This window comes from Rhododendron vialii, chromosome 4a (genome assembly GCF_030253575.1).
Source record: "Rhododendron vialii isolate Sample 1 chromosome 4a, ASM3025357v1".
Lineage (NCBI taxonomy): Eukaryota > Viridiplantae > Streptophyta > Magnoliopsida > Ericales > Ericaceae > Rhododendron > Rhododendron vialii.
In genome coordinates, this window is record NC_080560.1 from 10614359 (window position 1) to 10634191 (window position 19833).

At 38.6% G+C, this 19833-nt stretch overlaps 2 protein-coding genes across 2 annotated transcripts; both read left to right on the plus strand.

Annotated features, from left to right (window-relative positions):
- The first annotated feature begins 3554 nt into the window (after positions 1–3554).
- Positions 3555–5278, plus strand: LOC131322346 (3'-5' exonuclease-like). The gene has a single exon (XM_058353647.1). It carries the CDS (start codon positions 3693–3695, stop codon positions 4335–4337), a length of 645 nt encoding a protein of 214 aa, XP_058209630.1. The 5' UTR covers positions 3555–3692; the 3' UTR covers positions 4338–5278.
- Positions 5279–11855: 6577 nt separating this feature from the next.
- On the plus strand, positions 11856–17026 carry LOC131323258 (squamosa promoter-binding-like protein 3). The gene is made up of 2 exons (XM_058354958.1): positions 11856–12458; positions 16405–17026. The coding sequence occupies exons 1-2, from the start codon at positions 12064–12066 to the stop codon at positions 16661–16663; spliced, it is 654 nt and encodes a 217-aa protein (XP_058210941.1). The 5' UTR covers positions 11856–12063; the 3' UTR covers positions 16664–17026.
- The last annotated feature ends 2807 nt before the right edge of the window (positions 17027–19833 follow it).

Below are 19833 nucleotides of genomic sequence, written 5' to 3' on the forward strand. Positions count from 1 at the left end.
GCGAGCATTACAGTATAGAATAAATCTGGATTTCAAAGTGCGTTCCATGCATTCATCCGTACAAGATTTTGGGAAATTGTTTTTCAGTCCCCGGCGGGTCGGCAGCTGTGTTCTTTTTGATAAGTAGAGTATTTTTTTTGTTTGGATACGTGGCGGCTGTGTTCTTCATTGTTTGATGCTTCAATATTGAAGGTTGTGTGTATGATAAGAGGCACGTATATTTATTTGATGAAAATATAGTAAGGTTCATTTGTGGTCTCAACGAGGGATAACAACCGGCATTGAAAAGTACAATTGTCATTTGGTTCAGGGTTGTCACATGATGTATTAATGTTCATTTTTTCTTGTTATTACTAGTGGTTGGAGAATACAAGCATTAAAAGCAGAAGAGTGAAGCTACAGTTCCCAACGGGAGAAATCCCGATCGGAATCTCGACGCCCTGCCGGGCACAATCCAGCCACCGGACGACCGATCCGAGCCGTCCAAAAATTCTATAAAAAAAAACCGAGTGGGCCACCGCGGGAATAAACGGCATCCGACGTGTGTAGATGGCCGATCCAAACAATCCATTTTTGTGTTTGGATCGGCCAAAAATGGAGTGTTTGGATCGGCCAAAAATGAAGTGCTTGGATCAGCTACCTACACACGTCGGATGCCATTTATTCTCGCGCAAGCCCACTCGGTTTTTTTTTATAGAATTTTTGGACGGCTCGGATCGGCCTTCCGGTGGCCGGAATGTGCCCTGAGGGGCGTCGGGATTCCGATCGGGAATTTGGGTCGGTAAGGGTAGACTTTCTGAAAACAGAAATAATTGTAACGAATATATAGAAGGAATAAAACTTACATGTTGATGGGGAGATTTGAACTCCCGATTTCCTTATTAGATGTAAAAGTCTTCGCCAATTGAGCTACCACGGTTGGTTCACATGATGTTCATTTTGAAGAGCCAATCAGAAGTAGTACCACACTTTTCCTAGGACTTCGGTAAATAATTAATGTATTGAATACCAAAGCTACTTGTTCTGGTTGTCTAGCAATACGATAGACTACGACTAACATATTTCTTTTTAAGGTTCTGTTGGTGCTCCTTGATTGAACCATCAAATTTCTTAGTTTTGATATTTGCTTCCTCTGCCGGAGATTTGCACGGGTGGCTTCAATGCCTCATGCTAACACATCCTATGGGAAATGTTCGACAAAATTATGGAAGTACCTTTGACCCTGGCATGTGCTTGTCGCGATTCCGTGGCATGGCTCAGTAGACTAGCTGCGCCGTCCTACCTATTTAAAATTTTATTATAGGTCAAGAACGGCGACCCCGATGTCTCTCTTGCTAGGAATGGGTATAATGTGTCATATGCCCATGGAACTATGGAAGGATGACTATATAAAGGAGACGACTTCGATAGAGTTAATTAGTGGTGGAGCCAGAATTTTGTTATTGGGAGGCCGGCTTAACAGACATATATTTTTTAGTGGAACGTATAATTATATCATAGGTTTTTGTTTTTCAGTTCATTACATTTGTACATTGAATTGATTCTTTAAACTATTTCAACTGTCACATGCTTATTTTTTATTTATAAAAAAAATTGAGAAATAAAAATGTAAAATAACTAGTTTTTTTTTTATCAAATTGAAAAAAATTATTAAGATTATAAGTAACTATACATGAATAATTATCAATAATATTTAAAATCAAGTATATACTATAAAATAAAAAATTTAAAACTCAGACGCTCCGAAAGCCGGGGCCCCTCGGGTCCCTACACACCTCCGCCCCCAGAGTTAATGGGATATTACTTTATAACAAGAAGGCATGTCAGTATGCCACTGATTATGCCATTTTTCTTTCCAATTTGCCAAATGCAGTCATTGTGGTAGGACTTCATTAGAAAACGGAATTGGTATATCAGTGCAGCTTTGGTTACATAATTGTTGCCTTCGTTTTTCACTTCAGGAGATGCATACAATAGTACTAACAAATTGTTGCCTTTGTTTTTCACTTTGTTCACTGACAAGTTTTGGAAAATATTTTTTACTCATTCTCAATAAATTTCTCTATTTATCTCTCTCTCTACTCATTACCACTTGTACTAACAAATTGTTGCCTTTGTTCTTACAATTTCAAAGGACTAGGATATAGCACGATTTATCGTTTATTGTGTTACATCTACATCCAATTTAGGGATGACAATCTCAGCGGAACCGTTCGTTACCCGAACGTACCGAACTGATGGGTGCGGTTTTTAACTGTGGTTTTGGTTTTTGATTTCGAAAAACTGGTTGGTTCGTTTCGATTTTGGCTTCATGTGATAATCGTATCAGAAACCAAACCGTACCGGAGACCGAACCGAACCGTAGTCGAACTGCATCATAATTAAGCCAATACCCGTATATATACATACCTATAATGATATAGAGTCGGATTCGTTACTTGAGAAGTAATTGCTATTCGTCTTACATATAGTCTTAACATTACGTGTTGCTAACATTAATTAAACTCTTGGTTTTTTGGTTGAATTTGATAAATATGAAGATCCCCGTTCCGCTTAACTTTTTGTTAAACTTAACATTTTGTCCTTATTTAAATTTTTTTCGCACTTGTTCGTTTTGTGCCAATTTTTTTGACTTTCCGACAAATCAGAAAAGTAAATTTTTTTTTTTTACTTTTACTCAAATATTTTGATCAATGACCATTTTTAAGCTCAAAAAGTAAAAGTGGTCCTTATTCATAATATTTGGATAAAAGTAAAAAATTTTAACTTTTCCGATTCGTCTCGAGAGACGAATCAGAAAGTCAAAAAAAAATAGAAAAAAATTCAAACACAGACAAAACAAGAAAAAGCTTAAAAAGCCTAGAGAAAATATTAGGAAAGGGAAAATCTTTTTAACGGAGGGTTCTGTAAACAATTATTTATAGAGGTGAATCGCGACCGTCAAAAAGTATTTTGAACGGTCCAAAAAAATTCTTTTAAATTTGGCTGCATTCTTATGAAGTTAACTTAAATTTGAAAATTGTCCTTATTTAATTTTTTTTTTTTTACATTTGTTAGTTTTGCAGTAAACTTTGGGGTTATTAATTCGTCTCGACTAGGATCGGAAAAGTAAATTTTTTTTAACTTTTACCCAAGTATTTTGAGAAATAACAAATTTTTAAGCCAAAAAGTGAATTTTTTTTGGCTAAAAAGTGGTTATTTATCAGAATATTAGGGTAAAAGTGGGAAAAAATTACTTTTCCGATTCATCTCGTCGACCCGAATCAATAACCCACAAAAATTTGGTACAAAACTAACAAATGCAAAAAAAATTTAAATAAAAATAAAAAATTTAAATCTAAATTAAATTCATAAGAACACATCCTAAAACCGAAATGAATAACCGAGGTCACATGGCTCCGTGAATACATCAGCATCTTAGGAAATGGCATGGCATAAGGTAGTAATCAGATGAGAAAAGCGGAACTGTCGTTGACGATGTTTTGACTTCCAATTAATTTTTTTTGAATATGACTTCCAATTAATTTAAGCACTGATATCTCCCAGACGACTAAATAATCTTTTGAATCTCTCTCTCCCACATGACTGAATAGTCTTTTCAAATTCCATATCTCATCCAATTCATACCTATCCGCTCCCCGCCTCCATCAAAGAAATCTGCTCTCTCTCCCTCTCCGGCACAGAAAGTAGCCATGACAATCAGCATTCAGTCCTTCCATCTGACATACCACTCCTACCAACTCTACGACGTCAACTTCTTCGACGACACCGTCAAAACCCTAGTCACCGACACCCCCTGCATCGTCGACACCTGGATCTCCGACATCGAACGCCTCCACCACCACCGCCTCAACAACCTCATCGTCGGCCTCGACATCGAGTGGCGCCCCAACTTCAACAACAACTACAACTCCACCAACCCCGCCGCGCTTCTCCAGCTCTGCGTCGGCCGCAACTGCCTCATCTTCCAGCTCATCTTCGCCCCCCACATGCCCCAGTCCCTCGTGAACTTCCTCGCCGACGAAGATTACACCTTTGTCGGCGTTGGAATCGAAAAAGACGTTGATAAGTTGAGGGAGGATCATGGGCTGGAAGTGAGGAACACGGTGGACCTGGGGTGGTTGGCCGCGAGGGAGTTGCGCAACAGGCAGCTTCACAACGCGGGGTTGGTGACATTGGCGAGGGAGGTTCTGGGGAAGCAGTTTGTGAAGCCTAGGAACGTCACGCTGAGTGATTGGAACGATGATTGGCTCAGTGAGGATCAGATTCAGTACGCTTGTGTTGATGCTTTTGTTTCGTTCGAGATCGGAAGGAGTTTGGATGCTGCTAGTGTTTAGCTAATAATAAGGTACCCTAAATGCTTGACCATGTCTAAGTACCACATTTTGGATACTAGGTAAAGTGTCACCATTCCATTCGTAGAATTTGGATTTCGTGATGTGGGTTTTGGCTTTTATTAGGTTGTCTATATCTTGTCATTGAAAGTCCATGGTCGGTGGTACTAAATCACCATTTCAGAGTTCACACTTTACAGTTTATATCATCGTTGGTTTTGGGTTGAAGCTGTTTGATGGAGGACTTTGGGGGAACTCGAGGGTGTTGTATCTATCCGGGGCATCAATTTTGGCAACAGATGGCTCAGATTTCATCTCAGTTGTCCATCCGTTCATTGTCGAGATGAAATCTGAGTCGTCTATTGCCGAAATTGGACGGTCCGGATGAGACAACAAGGTTGGGATGGTAAATTGTTTTGCTTGCATCCGGTTTTCTATACCCCTATTCATGAATGTCCATTTTGGGTGGTATATTAAGTTATTTAAACTTTGTGTTTGGGGAACTCTGCAATGTGTTTTATTTGGGCATATAATATGCACTGTACCAGGTTATGACCCCAAATAGTTTTGTACTTTTCCTATATATATCAGAGATTTGTTCTCATATGTTTTGAAGTTAGAGCCTTAGTTGCAATTCTTGCGAATGTCAGTGCATGTTGTTGGAATATTAAACTTAAATTATTATTGGTCTATGTGTGAGTGTGCAAGAGAAAGGGACAAGGCGAGAGAGCTAGCTGGTACATGTGAGTGGGTTTTGGCTTGTGATTTGGCTGTGAGACAAAGAGACAAGATGATAGTGCAAGAGTGAAGAGAGGGGCCTAGTCCATCTGTATTTTTCAGTGAGTTTAATTGTGATGGTTGATTTATGCATAAGTAAATGTGCATGTTTGTGTGTAATGGTTTTGGCTCTGTTGGGTAAATTGAGAAAAGAGAGCAGAGGAGAGGAGAGAAAGAGAGATCGGGAGACCCTAAGGGGGTCTCCTCCCACCACCAGTGGAGTGATATGTGCGAGAGATATGAGAGTTGTGTGGGAAGAGTGAGATGTTATTTGTATGTTTTGTTGAGTTTGATAAGACTAAGTCTGTGATTTGAGAGTTGAATGAGTATGTGAATTCTCCCTTTTCCACCAACACATGTGGTGTGGGATTTTGTATACTTTTCTCGTTTGAAGGTTAAAGAGGAACATCCATTGACGTTGCCACATATAAATTACAAGGCTACAAGTCATGTGTTTTTCATTGTCGTAACATGCTGATTGGTCATCGGAGTGGCTTAGATTGTGAACTTAGTGATTGCACACAAGCATTTGCGCGGCTATTTATGTTGGTTTTAGCAGTCATTTTGAGTCAGGGTGGTGGTGGTAGCAATGGCATCCAGGAGGTGGTACTACCGTGGTAGCCACAGTGCCATAGGTAGTGGTATCTATGCCTTGGTCTGTGTCCCGGTGGCTTGGTGCCACCACAGGGTTGTTGGTCAGACTGCCCTTGTTAGCGGAAGTTTGATACTCCTATTTTTATTAAAGCGAATAAGTACACCAAGATGGAAGTAGATTATTTATAAGCATGAATTTCATGCCAAGGGAAAGTAGTACTGAGTGAGGACTGCTTCTGCATCAATATTCTTGAATTTGGGTAGGAATTTGTTGGGGTACACCCAAGTGGTGTGGGTGTGTGCTGTAGGGGATAAAACCCCTTGGTCCCCTTTCCCTTTTGTTGACTGCCTTTCGGCAGTGTGTGTGTGCGCGCCACAGTGCCAGACGTGAGGGAGAGAGTAAAGAGTGAGCCGGTTTGTGGCTCCCCCGTCCGGGGGAGCGGTGCTCCTTGGAGATGCTCGGATACTCCGTCGGAGAGCCACAGGAGTGAGGGAGAGAGAGAGGAGTGGGGAAGCCGGAATGTGGTTATCCCGGTGAGGTTTTTCATACTTGTATATGTGATTTATACATAGTGGAGTTTTCCTCAGATATCTCTCGTTTGTGCTTGGTTTATTTTCGTGCTTGTGCTTAGAGGTGTGAATCGGGGTCGGGGTCTCGACCCAACAGAATTTAAGTTCACTCCAAAACGGAGGCATTCTTCCGGATTCAATAGTGAGGGCAACAGTACTATAGAGAGTGGTTTTCTTTTCTGGGAATTAATTAAACTGGGTGTCAGAGTGTGCTCCATGCATTCAAGTGTCCGTACCCTATTTGGGCAGGGAAATTGTTTGTCACAATGTTTCCAGGGTCCCTTACGACTGTGTTCTTCACTGTATGATGCTTCATTATCGAAGATCATTGTTGTTTGCGATTACAGGCACATATGTTTATTTGATGAATCGATATTAAAGTTCACATGATGTTCATTTTCAAGTCCCAATCTGAAGTAGTAGCACAGCACAACTTAGGACTTTGTTACAGGATCAGTTTAATGAATACCAAAGCTACTTGTCTGATAGTCTAGCATTAGGATAAACTATGACTTATTTCTTTTCAGGACTGTCTCTTCCAAGGAATTTGTATAATGTATCAAATGATGAGCCTATGGAAGGATGACTATATGAAGGAGAAGCCTTCATTGGAATTAATGGGCTCTTACAATAGCTAGTAGGAATTCCCCTAGTGACACAATCCTTCTAAAATGTCATGTGCTCCTGCTCACGCTTTCAATCCTCTTCACTCTAGCAGATTTTAGTAGTTTGTGACGTGTTTCAAAGATGTTTTCATGTCCACGCACGCGCACGCGAATTATGTGACTAGGGCATGCCACTGATTCTTCTATGCCGTCTATTTTTCTTTCCATTTGGCCAAATGCGCTCATTGTTGTCATACTTCTTGGTAAATCAGTGGAGCTTTGGTTGCATAATTGTTGCCTTAGATTTTTACTTCAAGATACATACAATACCAAAACTGTTTCTATTAATGTCAAATTTTTTTTTTTTTTTGCGGAAAAGACTTGTACCCTGTACATAGTACAAGCCTTTTGAGGACTGGTGTTTTGCCACTAACAAAAACAGTTTTGCCATCATCACTACCTATAACAAATTGTTAGAGAAATTCTGAAAACATCATCAGCATGTAATACTATATTTGCAATTATACATGGGCCAGATCTTCTTAGCACTAAAGGACTAAAGAAATGAATCCATGAGCATCATTTTCATTTATTGGGTACACATCTACATCTATGGATAGTTGTTTTGCTGATGGCTGTACCAAATTTTTGTTCATCACCTTTTCTTTTCTTTTCTATTTTTGATGGGCATCACCTTTTCTTTTGACCATGGCAAGACCAAGAACATTGGGCCCATTTGAAGACTTCGGTCCATTTTCTAGTAACGTGACCTTGTGTGAAGTTTCATTTTCATATGATTAGGACGTTGCTCATAGGAGTAGTAGTAAGAAAGATTCCAATCACTAAGTAATCTATGGTCATATTTGATTTCTTCACACATTTGATATTCTTTGTGAAAAATCATGATGCACGGAACCAAGTGGGATCCCGTGGGGGCACGGCTTCCTATAAGGAAGCTCTTATAGGAGTAAAATTCAGACCTGTGATCTCAGCCATTTGATTGTGTTTTCAATGGTCTGGATTCGCTGATGGTTTATGTCCGGTTATAGTCATAAACCATCTGCAAATCCAGACAATTGAAAACACGATCCAATAATGACTGGTCATAAATTATCCTCAAATTCGAACCATTGAAAATACGATTCAACGGCTGCTGTTGGAAGTTTGCATTTTGCTTTTGAAAATACGATCCAACGGCTGCTGTTGGAAGTTTGCATTTTGCTTATTTGTGGACGCCCTTACCTGAAGCCTAGTGTATATAAATATTCTTACATATTTAAATTATACTACTCAATAAAATTATTATAGTGTCTCAATAAAATTACTCTAAATTTCTTTTATGAGGATATTTGTCTAATCTATTTCATAGAATGTACTAAATTTTTACACAATCTTTTTTTTTTTTTTAAACACACCAATTTTGTGTTTTTACAAAAATGTATTAATTATTAAGGAATAATAAATGTACGAATCAAGTTTACTAATTTGTGTGTCCCAAACGCAAGGCACAAACAAAATGCGAAACGATCATGAACCGAAAATAACCACAAAAAGTGAACCAATCGGGTCGCGATTAAGAGAATCGGACATAAATCCGTAATGACACGGCACTGAAACACTCTAGTTTGAGGAGAAAAACAAACCAGTAGTCACATTCCAAACAATGTGATTACTGTGCCTTGAGGGACAACAGCATGCAGTCCCGAGGCAAAACGATATCTTTCCCAGCCCGGAAATTCGATCCGAAACGTTCACTTGTAAGATCTCATTGCGTAATATGCCTTCTGAAAAAAAGTAAGTCAATCGAATATCGATAATCTAGCAAACGAATCATCTGTTTAAAGTACTGTTAGCAATGTCTAAAACATTTAGCTAAATGTTGTTCACTAGTCTATTGATACTTGATCGACTCGATTTTTTGCAGGGCCATATTACGCAATGAGATCTTTCAAGTGAACGTTTCGGATCAAGTTTTTGAGCTCGGAACAATATCGTTTTGACCACAGACAGCAAGATGGCTGTCCCTCAAGGCACAGCCCCCCCTATCACCGTGTTTTTTTCTGGAGCCCGTCTGTTCTCGGGTGGGACAAAAACATTGGCATTCCAAGAGTCCCCACCCACTGCACTAGGAATCGTACCTTCCCTCGTAAAAAGAACGGACACCAAACTCTGTCAGAGTGACCGATCATAAATCAATCACCCAGGCCCACCACGGTACGATCCTTCCTTGCGCCTTGCTTTTGAAAATACTCCCTTCGTCCCGTTCTTTAGTCTCAAGTAACATCTTTTTCCGTCCCGAAAAGATTATCCCGTATAAAAATCCCTCCGTCCCAGTTCTTTAGTTCCTATTGAAAATTTATGCCATTTTTTAATTGATTATATTTTGTAATATAATATAATTTTTTATGTGATTTTGAAAATTTTGTTTAAAAGAGCTCATTGAAACCTATCAAACAAGATTTGTATTCCTTATAAAAAATATTACTAATTAAAAATTATAATTAATTTTTTATCCGATTGAAATAGGAGGAGAGATAAAAAAAAATGGGGAATGCAGGTGTTATAGATAATGAATTCCCTCTTTTACCTTTTCATTTTTTAACTACTCCAATACGGAGTAGTACTGTAATACTAAAAAAAAGGAAGAAAATGCAATGATTAAAGGAAAAAATAAGAAAAATAAGTTCTTAATAAATAAAAAAAAGCAAAACACTTATTTCTTGTTATTGTCAGCCCATTGGGCTGACGATAAACATATTAAAAGACGAGAAAAATACATATTTCTATGTACTTTTTATGCTTTTTAATACACATTCACACACTCACTATTGTCAGCTCATTAGACTGATTTTAGAATTTTCATTTTGATAATTTGAGAAAGCAACAAAACCTCATTTTCACTTTTTTTCAGAATCACAAAATCGGTCGCCAAAAAGCTCTGCTTTCACTTCTTTTTTTTGCTTTCGCTTTTTTTTTGCTTTCACTTTTTTTATTGTTGTTGAGGAAAAGTAAAAATTGGTTTAAGGAAACAGAAAAGTGGCAGCATTAGAACAAAAAGGTACATCATTCGGTGTTCACCAAATGTATATTGTTGAATTGTGTGGGTCGTTTCGAAGTCTCACACAAATGATCGGAGTAAAATGGTACATCATTTGGTGTTTTTAAGAGTCTTTATAAAAAATCAGCTTATTTGGATATCAGTAAGAGGTTGATTTATTCTCACACAAATTCAATGAATTGATCAAACTCTTTCCAATTTTGAAATCAATTGATTTTTTGCAAGAACCTTTAAAATAATCTTTTAAACAAATTAAACGGTCTGATCATTATTGTATGATTCCTTAATGGATCTCACAAAACTTGGTGTACACCATCTTGTGTATGTTTGGTGTAACACTAAAGGGTGTACCCCATGGTTGGGCTCTCGAAAATAACTAGCAAGAGTAATTATTCAGTGGTCTTAAGATATTATGTGACGGTGTCTCAACAGTCAGCACCTTGCCCCACCACAAATTGATATGGGGTCCACACATTTAGTCTTTGACCCACCTGAATTTGTAGTGGAGAAGTGAGTTGAAATAACACGTGACGGTGGCCAAAGACCAGTAATTTTTTGCACCAAAGATAAACCAATCACTGCCCACCACGTCAGCAGAACTGCTTCCACGTCAGCTTCCACATAACTGTACGATCAAAACCTTAACACACCCGAGAGGTCCTATCGCTCTAGTTTTAACCACTTTGGGGGTGGGGGGGGCCACCACTCAGGAGAACTGACACGTCAATGCCCCTCTTTTTTCTCCGCACGCACAAACCCCCCCTCCCCCCCCCCCACCTTCCCCCCCCCCCCCCCCAACTTTCTAATGTTGAGGTCCACACGTCAAAACTAATTACATCATCTTTTGGTTATTCATTTAAACAATTGTTAAACTCTATAAACTTTATAATGTTGAGATTTATAATGGTCACTTTTAGTCTATAATCAAAATAAGAGTTTTTAGCTCGGAATGGGAGTACGGTCGATCCGGCCGTCCATCTCAGCACGGACGGCTCGGATTAAATTCGAGCTCCTACAAATCCTAGCCGTTCATTGTTTGGATGAAAATCCAAACCTTCCATTACTGAGATAGACGGTCGAATTAGTCGCACTACACGTGTAGTAGGGGGTGCACTACAGCAACCCCGGTCCAACACATCAATCTGCACATAAATGATACTCGGAATTTTGGAAAAAAGTAGAGATCTAATAAAACCTATTCCAGCACTCTAGAATGGCAGACCACAACTTTCATGAGAAAGAGCAAAGAAGCATCAGAGGAGTTTCCTCTACCAACATGTACAGAGGCGACAAGAATTCCTCTGCCACGAAGAACATATTTTGTAGATATAGAACCCAAAACTTAATTACATTTCCTCTGCTACAAAGAACAGTTGCGTTTGGGAGGTGAAGTCACACAACCAGCATCCAATTAAAACACGCGTGAGATACAATTAGAATTCCTCTGCTCCTGTATGAAGTTTATGATCCGCCTTTTGCTTTTTCCGGCTTTGAGTGGGGCTGTGCGTACCTATAGGTTTCGGTTATCTTTCAGAGGCCCCTGTCGCGAGTCTGGAGTTCTTACGGCCACGCACATAGGAGAGTTGGTCTCCCCTCCTCCATCCCTTGCGTAAAAAAAAGAGAAGTAAATTTCACATTTTAGAGATGTTCTAATAATACAACATTACAAGATTACTCGATCAGATTTTATTACATAACTGCTCTTGGAAAAACTTCCCCTGATAAAGTCATAAACACGGGAAGTTTTTGGGTGCAAATTGGGTACGTACCACGTGGCGGTACCTCGCGCGCATCCAAGCCGCCAAAGCACATTTGGATAGCTCGGATGCGCGTTCAGGTATCACATAGACTATATCCTATTTGCACCCAGAAACTTCTCCATAAATACATGCACACACTAGTGTATTCAACAGTGTTTCACCTGTCTAAGTACATGCATTGATACATATGCATGTACACAAACAGTACTGAAACACACACACACACAAATGGTGGTTGTGGTCCTCACACATCCCTCTCTAGCTTTTCACCTTTTTTGTCCTCACAAAATTCCCACCGCCCTATATATCTAGCTTCCACCCCCGGCCACTTCTATTGATTATTCATGACTTCTTTCATTTGATCCATGGAAGTTGGTGGTGGTGGTGGTAATTATAGAGGGGAATTGAAACAGAAGGCCTTGATAGACACGGTCATGAAGAAGGAGGCCGCAGCAGTGGGTGATGACGCGGAAAGCGACGATGACTTAGCTTATAAGGCCTCCGAGGATGATGAGAAGAAGATAGGCGGCGGTGGCAGTGGAGGTGGTAGTGGTGGAAATGGAAAGAAGAGTTCTAGTTGCAGTAGCGGAGGAGGGGGTTCGATGAGGATTTGCCAGGCAGAGAGGTGCACGGCGGACCTGAGTGATGCTGCTAAGGTAAAGCAGTACCACAGGCGGCATAAGGTTTGCGAGCACCACTCCAAGGCCCCGGTTGTGGTGGTTGCCGGAATCCGCCAGAGGTTTTGCCAACAATGTAGCAGGTTTGGCATCTCTGTCATGTCCCTCTAGATCTCTCTTAAAACTTCTTATTTGCTTGGGTTAATCGCTGTTCATTAATTTTGTTATGTGCTCGAGTTGGTGATCAAAGAAGACTAAATAGAGGAAGGGAAGATAATCTCTGACCGTATAGGATCGATCGCATCGAATTTATAGTGATCGGACTAATAATACTGCACGCACCTTCTATGGTTTTTTACGCCCGTGTTTTGTGAAATTTTATATCATGGCGGATATTTGATCGAGTCAAAAAAATTTACCCAAAGAAATGTGATCAACTTATTTATTCCTCATATCCGATCAAACAAGCCGCCCGAAACTTGTGTATGTAGCAAGTGCAGGTTAATTGAATGGCTTGGTAGTTGGTATGCGCTGCGATTCTGAACGTCAAGTATTTCATGAATCAAATGAAAGAAGTGAATAATCGTATCCAGAATGAAAACGGTCCGTTGACAAGCCTACTTTGTGGGGTATCATCTTTCATCTAAAATTCACTCTGGCATTATATGGGGAAACAAATACTCTCTCCGTCCCAAATTTTTTGTCCGGTTTGCAAAACGGAATGTTAAAAATAATGTAATTTTTTCAAAAAAAAATTCAAATTTTTTTCACAAATTAAAAATACTCATTGATATCTAGTACGGAATAAGTTGTTGAAAAACTTTTGATTTTTTCTTGCAAAAATTGTATTATTTTTAATACTCCGTTTTGCGGATCGGACAAAGAAATTTGGGACGGAGGGAGTATTGGTGACGTAACATATAACATATCGGTTGACATGTTCGGGTACGTAGTTACATACTTATATTTATAATAAAATAATACGTTCTGATGAAATGTGTCAAATTAATTATTAATAGATTATACCAACAATAATTCTAACACCACACCCATTCACACACCCATTTACACACTCACACTCATAACAAGGGTGGGGCCCACACACACTGGGTGTGTAGTATGTGCGGGCTCCACCTTTGTTGTGAGTATGGGTATGTGAATGAGTGTGTAAATGGATGTGATGGTAGAAGGACTCTGTCTATTCTTAATTTAATCTATTTCTTAAATCCATCACAAAAGACAAATAGAGAGAAATAGTGCTCCAAATAGCATACTATTAGGATAATTTGAAATTTCAGGTCATATAATGCGCCTCTAATCTCTTATGCGTGGTAGGAAGACCTGAGATGCAGGGGTTTGCTTTCTATTAAGATCTCAGATTCGATTTCTTCCTGGAGCTATCTACTTTTGTGGGTTAATCCATACAAAGTATTGTTCCGACTTTGGGGGTGTTTGGCGACTGTATTTTTGCATTTTCGGATTCTCATTTTTTCATTTTGGGTGTTTGGCATTCCATTTTGAGAATGGATTGTGGGAGAATGGATTTTGGGTTTTTGGGTTTAGAAGCAAAAAACCAAAATCAGGTCTGGAGGAGTTTTTCGAATTATTGATTTTTTCCATTTTGTGGTCAATTACCAAAATACCCACATTCCTCCATTCATTTTACCTGTTTTTGCCCCTCCCTCCTCTTATCCATTATTCCTTATCTGTTCACACACACCAGACTATTGAATAATAAATTTAAAAAAAAAAAAAAACACAAGTGACATGTTTACACCTGTTGGACAAAGGGCAACATGGTAAAAATGCAACCCATAATTCATTTTCAACAATCATCTACCAAACACTACTATAATTTCAAAATACATTATGCACAAATCTTTCAAACACTCTACTATATTCAAAATACATTCTGACCATAATCCGAAAAGTCAAAAAGTCAAAAATCTGAAAATGAAAAGCCAAAAAGTAAGCTCCCAAACACCCCCTTTAAATGGGTCATGTGCCAGTAGATGGTGAAATTGGTCTCCCAACACAAATTAGTCGAAATGCACGTAAATTGGCTAAAAACCTTGAGGCTAAATTTGAATGACTAGAATCTTGGATAGGAATAGAAATATGATTATTGGGAATCAAATTCCTACGAATTTTCTTGAGTAGAATATGAATACGATTCCTAGGAAATTGGTACCTATAGTAATTTCATTTTGGTGTTTGAGTTAATTCAGTAATTTTACGCAACAAACAATTAATTTGAAAATTTTTCAAAGTCGACATTTACTTTTTTTAATGATTGAGCCAGGAATATCAGATTATCATTATGTAACGCAGGGATCAAATTCCCACCCCATCAGGAAATGTGATTCCTGATTAAATATGTCATAAGCAATCAAATTCCTATTTATGTTTCTTTCAGACGAGTGAATCATACAAGTATGACACCACATTCTTATCGTTGTCGCTTCCAAACATCCGAATCATGAAAGTATGACATCAGATTCACATTCCTCCTCATAATTACCGCATACAAACTGAGCCTGAGATATAAAAAAGAGGTTAAATTTTTCCTAGTGTTTTTTATGACACAACCGTGTATTATTAGGACCATGACCTTCCTCAAAGCCTAGGATTCCCCAGTTTTTTTCTTTTATATGACACAACCGTGTAATACAAAGCATTTATCATGTATGACAATGAAATGGTCCAGATTCCCCTGTTTTCATTTTTGGACACAACCTTATGCTGTGACCGTGAAATGGTCAAAGCCTAGATTCCCGGGAAAAAAAAGAAGCCTAGATTCCCCTATTTGTAAGGACAAAACCATTCTAGAAAAAAGATTTTAGAAGTTGGAACAAGGGACATGGATTCTTTAGGAGGATACTTAATCAGTTTCAACTCTGTTTAGTTTAGATTTTTTTTTCTAAGCAAAAGAAATTATTAATTTTTATAAAGAATTACAAAGATTAAAAAGATCAAGGCATACCAGCAAAAAGTCACCTAAAACCTAAAGAAATGTAAGACGCTAACCGAAAAGCAAAAAAATCGAACAACCTGAAAAAGCCAAGAACCTCACAAGCCTTAAACCCAAACAAGAAACTGGAGACCAAAACACCAAAACCAAACCAAAGATACCAACCCAAAGATATCCGCACACAAAGCCCGAACAAAGAAACAATCAAAACTACCTAAATCTAAAAGAGAAAACCGAGCACAAATGCAAATCGAGGGGGCAAACCTAAAGCCAAAAGATGTAGTCTTTGTTTAGTTTAGGTTAGCTTTAGTTAATTAGGACGAGTTCACTGTATTGTCAAAATTGTCTAAATGGTAATTTTGACTTCTTGTCTACCGTCTACACTGTAAAGACAACATCTTGTCTAAATTATCTAAATAGAAGGGTCAAAAATGCCATTTAGACGCCTTGGTATTTTTGTTGTGTGGCTTGAATCTATCGAAAGGGGTGATCTAGCTTGGTCCTGGATTTCTTGTTCGGATTGGGGGCAATGACGGGAGGCAAGCAATATAAATAGATACGCGTTTTTCTGCAGATTTAGGGTTCGTAAGCTTGTTTTCTATGAGAGAAACCCAAAAAAACAGAGAGACACATGCATTCGAGAGGAGATTGGAGCTTGTAATCCTTATTGATTGCAGTGGATAAATTCGTCTCTTTCCCTCATAGAGTAGATACACATTCTAAGTATCGAACCGCATAAATCTCTTGTGTTATTTTTTGATTGTTTCTTGCTTGCCTTGCATTCAACTTTATATATTGTTCGCGTTATAGATCGATTGCGCTTGTTAATTCACTGTGTCTTCTGCATATCGGCCAACAATTTAGTCACACAGTGAAGCCCCAAACGCCCTGAAAAAAACAAACGGAAGTGTCGAAAGGAGATTGGTTGTTTAATTGGCATGATCAACATTGTCAAGGGCAATTCCTACTGCTGCTACTGCATTTTGTACAAACCTTATACAGTACCACTTTAGAAGTAGTAGCTACTAGCTAGTTTTTGTTAATTACTAGTAGTAATATTCTTTCTTTTTCCTCTAATTTTTGCGTTCTCCTTTGGAACGACTGTGATGATAATAAAGATTCCATGAGCTATCGGAATTCGATGATACCAAAAGAAGCTGCCGCCGGCGGTTGGCCGGGCACAACGAACGCCGTAGGAAGAACATGGCCGACCCGACCGGAGAAAGCTCGAGCCGGAGAGGGACGGCTGGCGGTACTCAACTGATGGAAATTGCGTGTGGTGGGCAGGTAGATTTCAGGGGAAGGATCCAGGTTTCCATAGGCCAAGAAAATGGCAATGGCAGCTACAAGCAGCATTTTCCATATCAGATAAAATAAATTACTTTTTAAGGTCCCCCAAGTCATGTTTCTGCCATGAAAGCCCTGCAGATTGCTCTCTCTCTTCTGTCACCCAAGTGCTGGGTTTTTCCTAGCGTTTGGTGGAGGTAACTGGTTACGAAAAACTTATAATGTGTTGTGAATTAGAATGAAACAAGATTAATTGTCAGAAAGCTAGCGACGTGTATGGTCAAAGTCGGTGTGGCGTGGATCATACCATTTTAGATTTATATTTCAACTAGTACTTTTCTATGTACTAGTACTTCCATAGGTACGTTTTTTAGTGTTCGTGTAATTAATGTAATTCTCTTTCGCGATTTGCGAAGAATTATGTTAGAATAAATTAAGAGAAAAGTTGATAAAGATTATGGAGGTTGATTAGGTAAGGGTTATTGCGTCTATTCCTAGTCCTGTTGTTATGCATTTGCAGTATACCAATAAACTTCTTAACCATGTTCAGCTCTTCATTTAACAGATTGGTTTCAATTCTTTTTATGTCTTTTTGTTGTGTTTGGATTTGATGTGATCCAAAGGGACTCCATAGCCAAAGTGGATACCTTTCATGAGATTGGATTGAACTTGTAAATGGGAAACTTAATTAGCCATCTTTTTTACCCTACTTATTTAGGTACTCATCTTAATGTGTTTAAATACCATTCAACCAATTTAAGGATGAGAACATAAGTATTTAAACTTATTAGGATGAGTACCTAAATAAGATCTCCATATAGGATGCCTATTTAATTTTCTCCTTGTAAATTCATCTCTATTGATGAGTTAATTTGCGATTTTATTGTCAAAATTTGGAAAGATACAAGAAGAGCATTAAGCTGGGACCAGGCTCCCATCGCGTCTCCTTCCCTCCAGTCTGGTCCTTGGGCCATTTATGGGTCTTTTTCGGGCCCACAACAATGATTGAATTTGTTTGCTTTTTAAAGCTTGACGAGAACATCGACCACTCAAACGACATCCAATCAACGTGATTTGTTGCATGGTCAATGTTCTCGATGAACTCTAAAAAGTGAACTATTCGGATCATTGTTTTGGCTGGGAAGGGCCCACAAATGATATAAACTAGACCGGACTGGAGGAAGAGTGAGACTAGAAGACTAGACAGGCGTGTCCATTAAGCTGAGCTTTTGTATCTTTTGCACAATTTTTTTTTTTTTTGGGTGCAAAAAATGGAAATGCAGGTATGGCAACCCATCACTTTTGCCAGGGAGTATTGCCCTAATACACCACACCATTATCTGTAGGGTCTCCAATGCATCTATGTCTGGGCTAAAGCTAAAGTCCTGCCGCGTGTGGATTGTGTCAAAGTATGTTTAGCCTCAATAAGAAGTTATGAGAACTTGAAAATGCAATTTGTCGAACCAAGTCCTGAGTTTTAACCATTGAACAAACCCCTCATTACTTTTGGCACAAGGTTTGACAATTATCAAAATTTGGCTGCTATGATGGGACACCCAAATAGTAACATTTTCTTATGACATTGTTACAGAAAATAGGAACTTTGAAGGATTTTTTTTTTTTTTTTGACATGCAAGAAGTGTTGGTTGTGAGCGAGATTTGATCCTTGATTTTGTGCATGGGGTTGTAGAAATTTCGAAGGATTTATTTGAACTATTTAATCTTGGGGATGAGTCTAGTCCAGACCATAGGGTGCAAGTTTAATTTAGTAAAAGAGTATGGGGTTTAATGGGAGTGGAAAATCTCAAGTTATTTTCACTAATCAATAAATTGTTGAAAAATGTCAAGTTGTTTCCAATTAATAAATTGCTGAAAAATTTTAAATTTAGTGTGAGAAAGAGTTGTTGAAAAATGTCATGTTTCCACTAACTAATAAGTTGTAAATGAGATGCAAAACTTGTTATTTAGTGTAAACAACAAGCTAAAATGTCGTCATAATTTGTTGCCTAAAATTGTTTGTGGAAACATGGCCTAAGTAGTTAATTGATTTTCAAACTCCCCTTTCTTATAATCATACCTCCTATTTTGGTCTCTTCACTCTCTTATGATTTAAATTTACAAAATCCACATTCTATTTATAAACCCAATCAACTAAAATAGCCAAGGAAAAGCTAAGAAAAAAAGTGAGCTATGAGACTCTACACTACCCTCTCTACTTCACAAAAGCCTTACGCCCTATTCTGTTAAGGATTCTTAAAAAATAAGTATTTATTTCTAATTTTCAAACTTAAAAATAACGTATTTGCGAAAATAATTTTTTATTTTCTTGCCACATTCAAAAGATCTCATCAAAATCTATCAAATAAGATCTATATTGCACAAAAAATTATAGATATAAGCATGGTCCATAAAAAACCCTTAGCGGAACACAACACTCCTAGTTCTCTTGCACCCCTGATCCACCAATATCTAGCCTCTCCCTTGCCAACCAAACCCCTTCCACATCTTCACAACAAGTCTCCTCTCTCTATTTTTTTTTTTTTTTTGATCGGTCACTCTTCTTGATCTAGCATTCTACTTGATCTAGTCTCCTCTCTACTTGATCTAGCACTCGTGTGCTCAACCATCATTCCTGTTTCAATATTGATACTAGTGCTAGTCTGTGCCTACGGCACTACATATCCCGGTTGGAAGGGGATGACAGTTGTGTGATTTAGGTGAAAACCATGGGCACTTAACCGGAAAGTGGAAGAATGCACTACAGCCTTTGGATCAAATGAATCTAAGCCGTTCTAACAACTTGTCTCCACACCCTTCTGTTTTATAATAGAGATAGGTTGGTTTTCCATATGAAGATGGAAGGAGTAGCCAAAACATGACATCGAGGGAGAAAAGGAAGTGGCAAGATGAAATAGGGAAGATGGTTCGAGAACGGGGAACTGAGGGCAAGAAAGGGAGGTGATAGAAGTTGAGGGTAAACGAGTGGAGGAGAAGGGGCTATGAAAGAGACAAACTTAACAATGGAGTGATTTTTTTTTGTTTTTTTGAAATTGGAGAATTTCTGTGGGCTCTTTTTGAGAAATATCTTAAATGAAAGGTGTGCTCTGAAAAAACGTTTGCATCTACTAGAAGCCCCCATTTGCAATTCAGCACCCAAAGAATGACACAAAAGCCCCTACCATGAGGCCGTCTGCCGTCTATTTGAAGATCTGCATTTACATATACATACACGAGATGAGGTAGACTTTCTCACGGAGTCG

What these genes read in the sequence shown, in the direction of transcription:
- LOC131322346 (XM_058353647.1), top strand. Translation starts at nt 3,693, where the DNA reads ATGACAATCAGCATTCAGTCCTTCCATCTGACATACCACTCCTACCAA.
- LOC131323258 (XM_058354958.1), top strand. Translation starts at nt 12,064, where the DNA reads ATGGAAGTTGGTGGTGGTGGTGGTAATTATAGAGGGGAATTGAAACAG. An exon ending in TTTTGCCAACAATGTAGCAG is followed by an intron (nt 12,459 to 16,404) that starts GTTTGGCATCTC and finishes ATGATAATAAAG; the next exon opens with ATTCCATGAGCTATCGGAAT.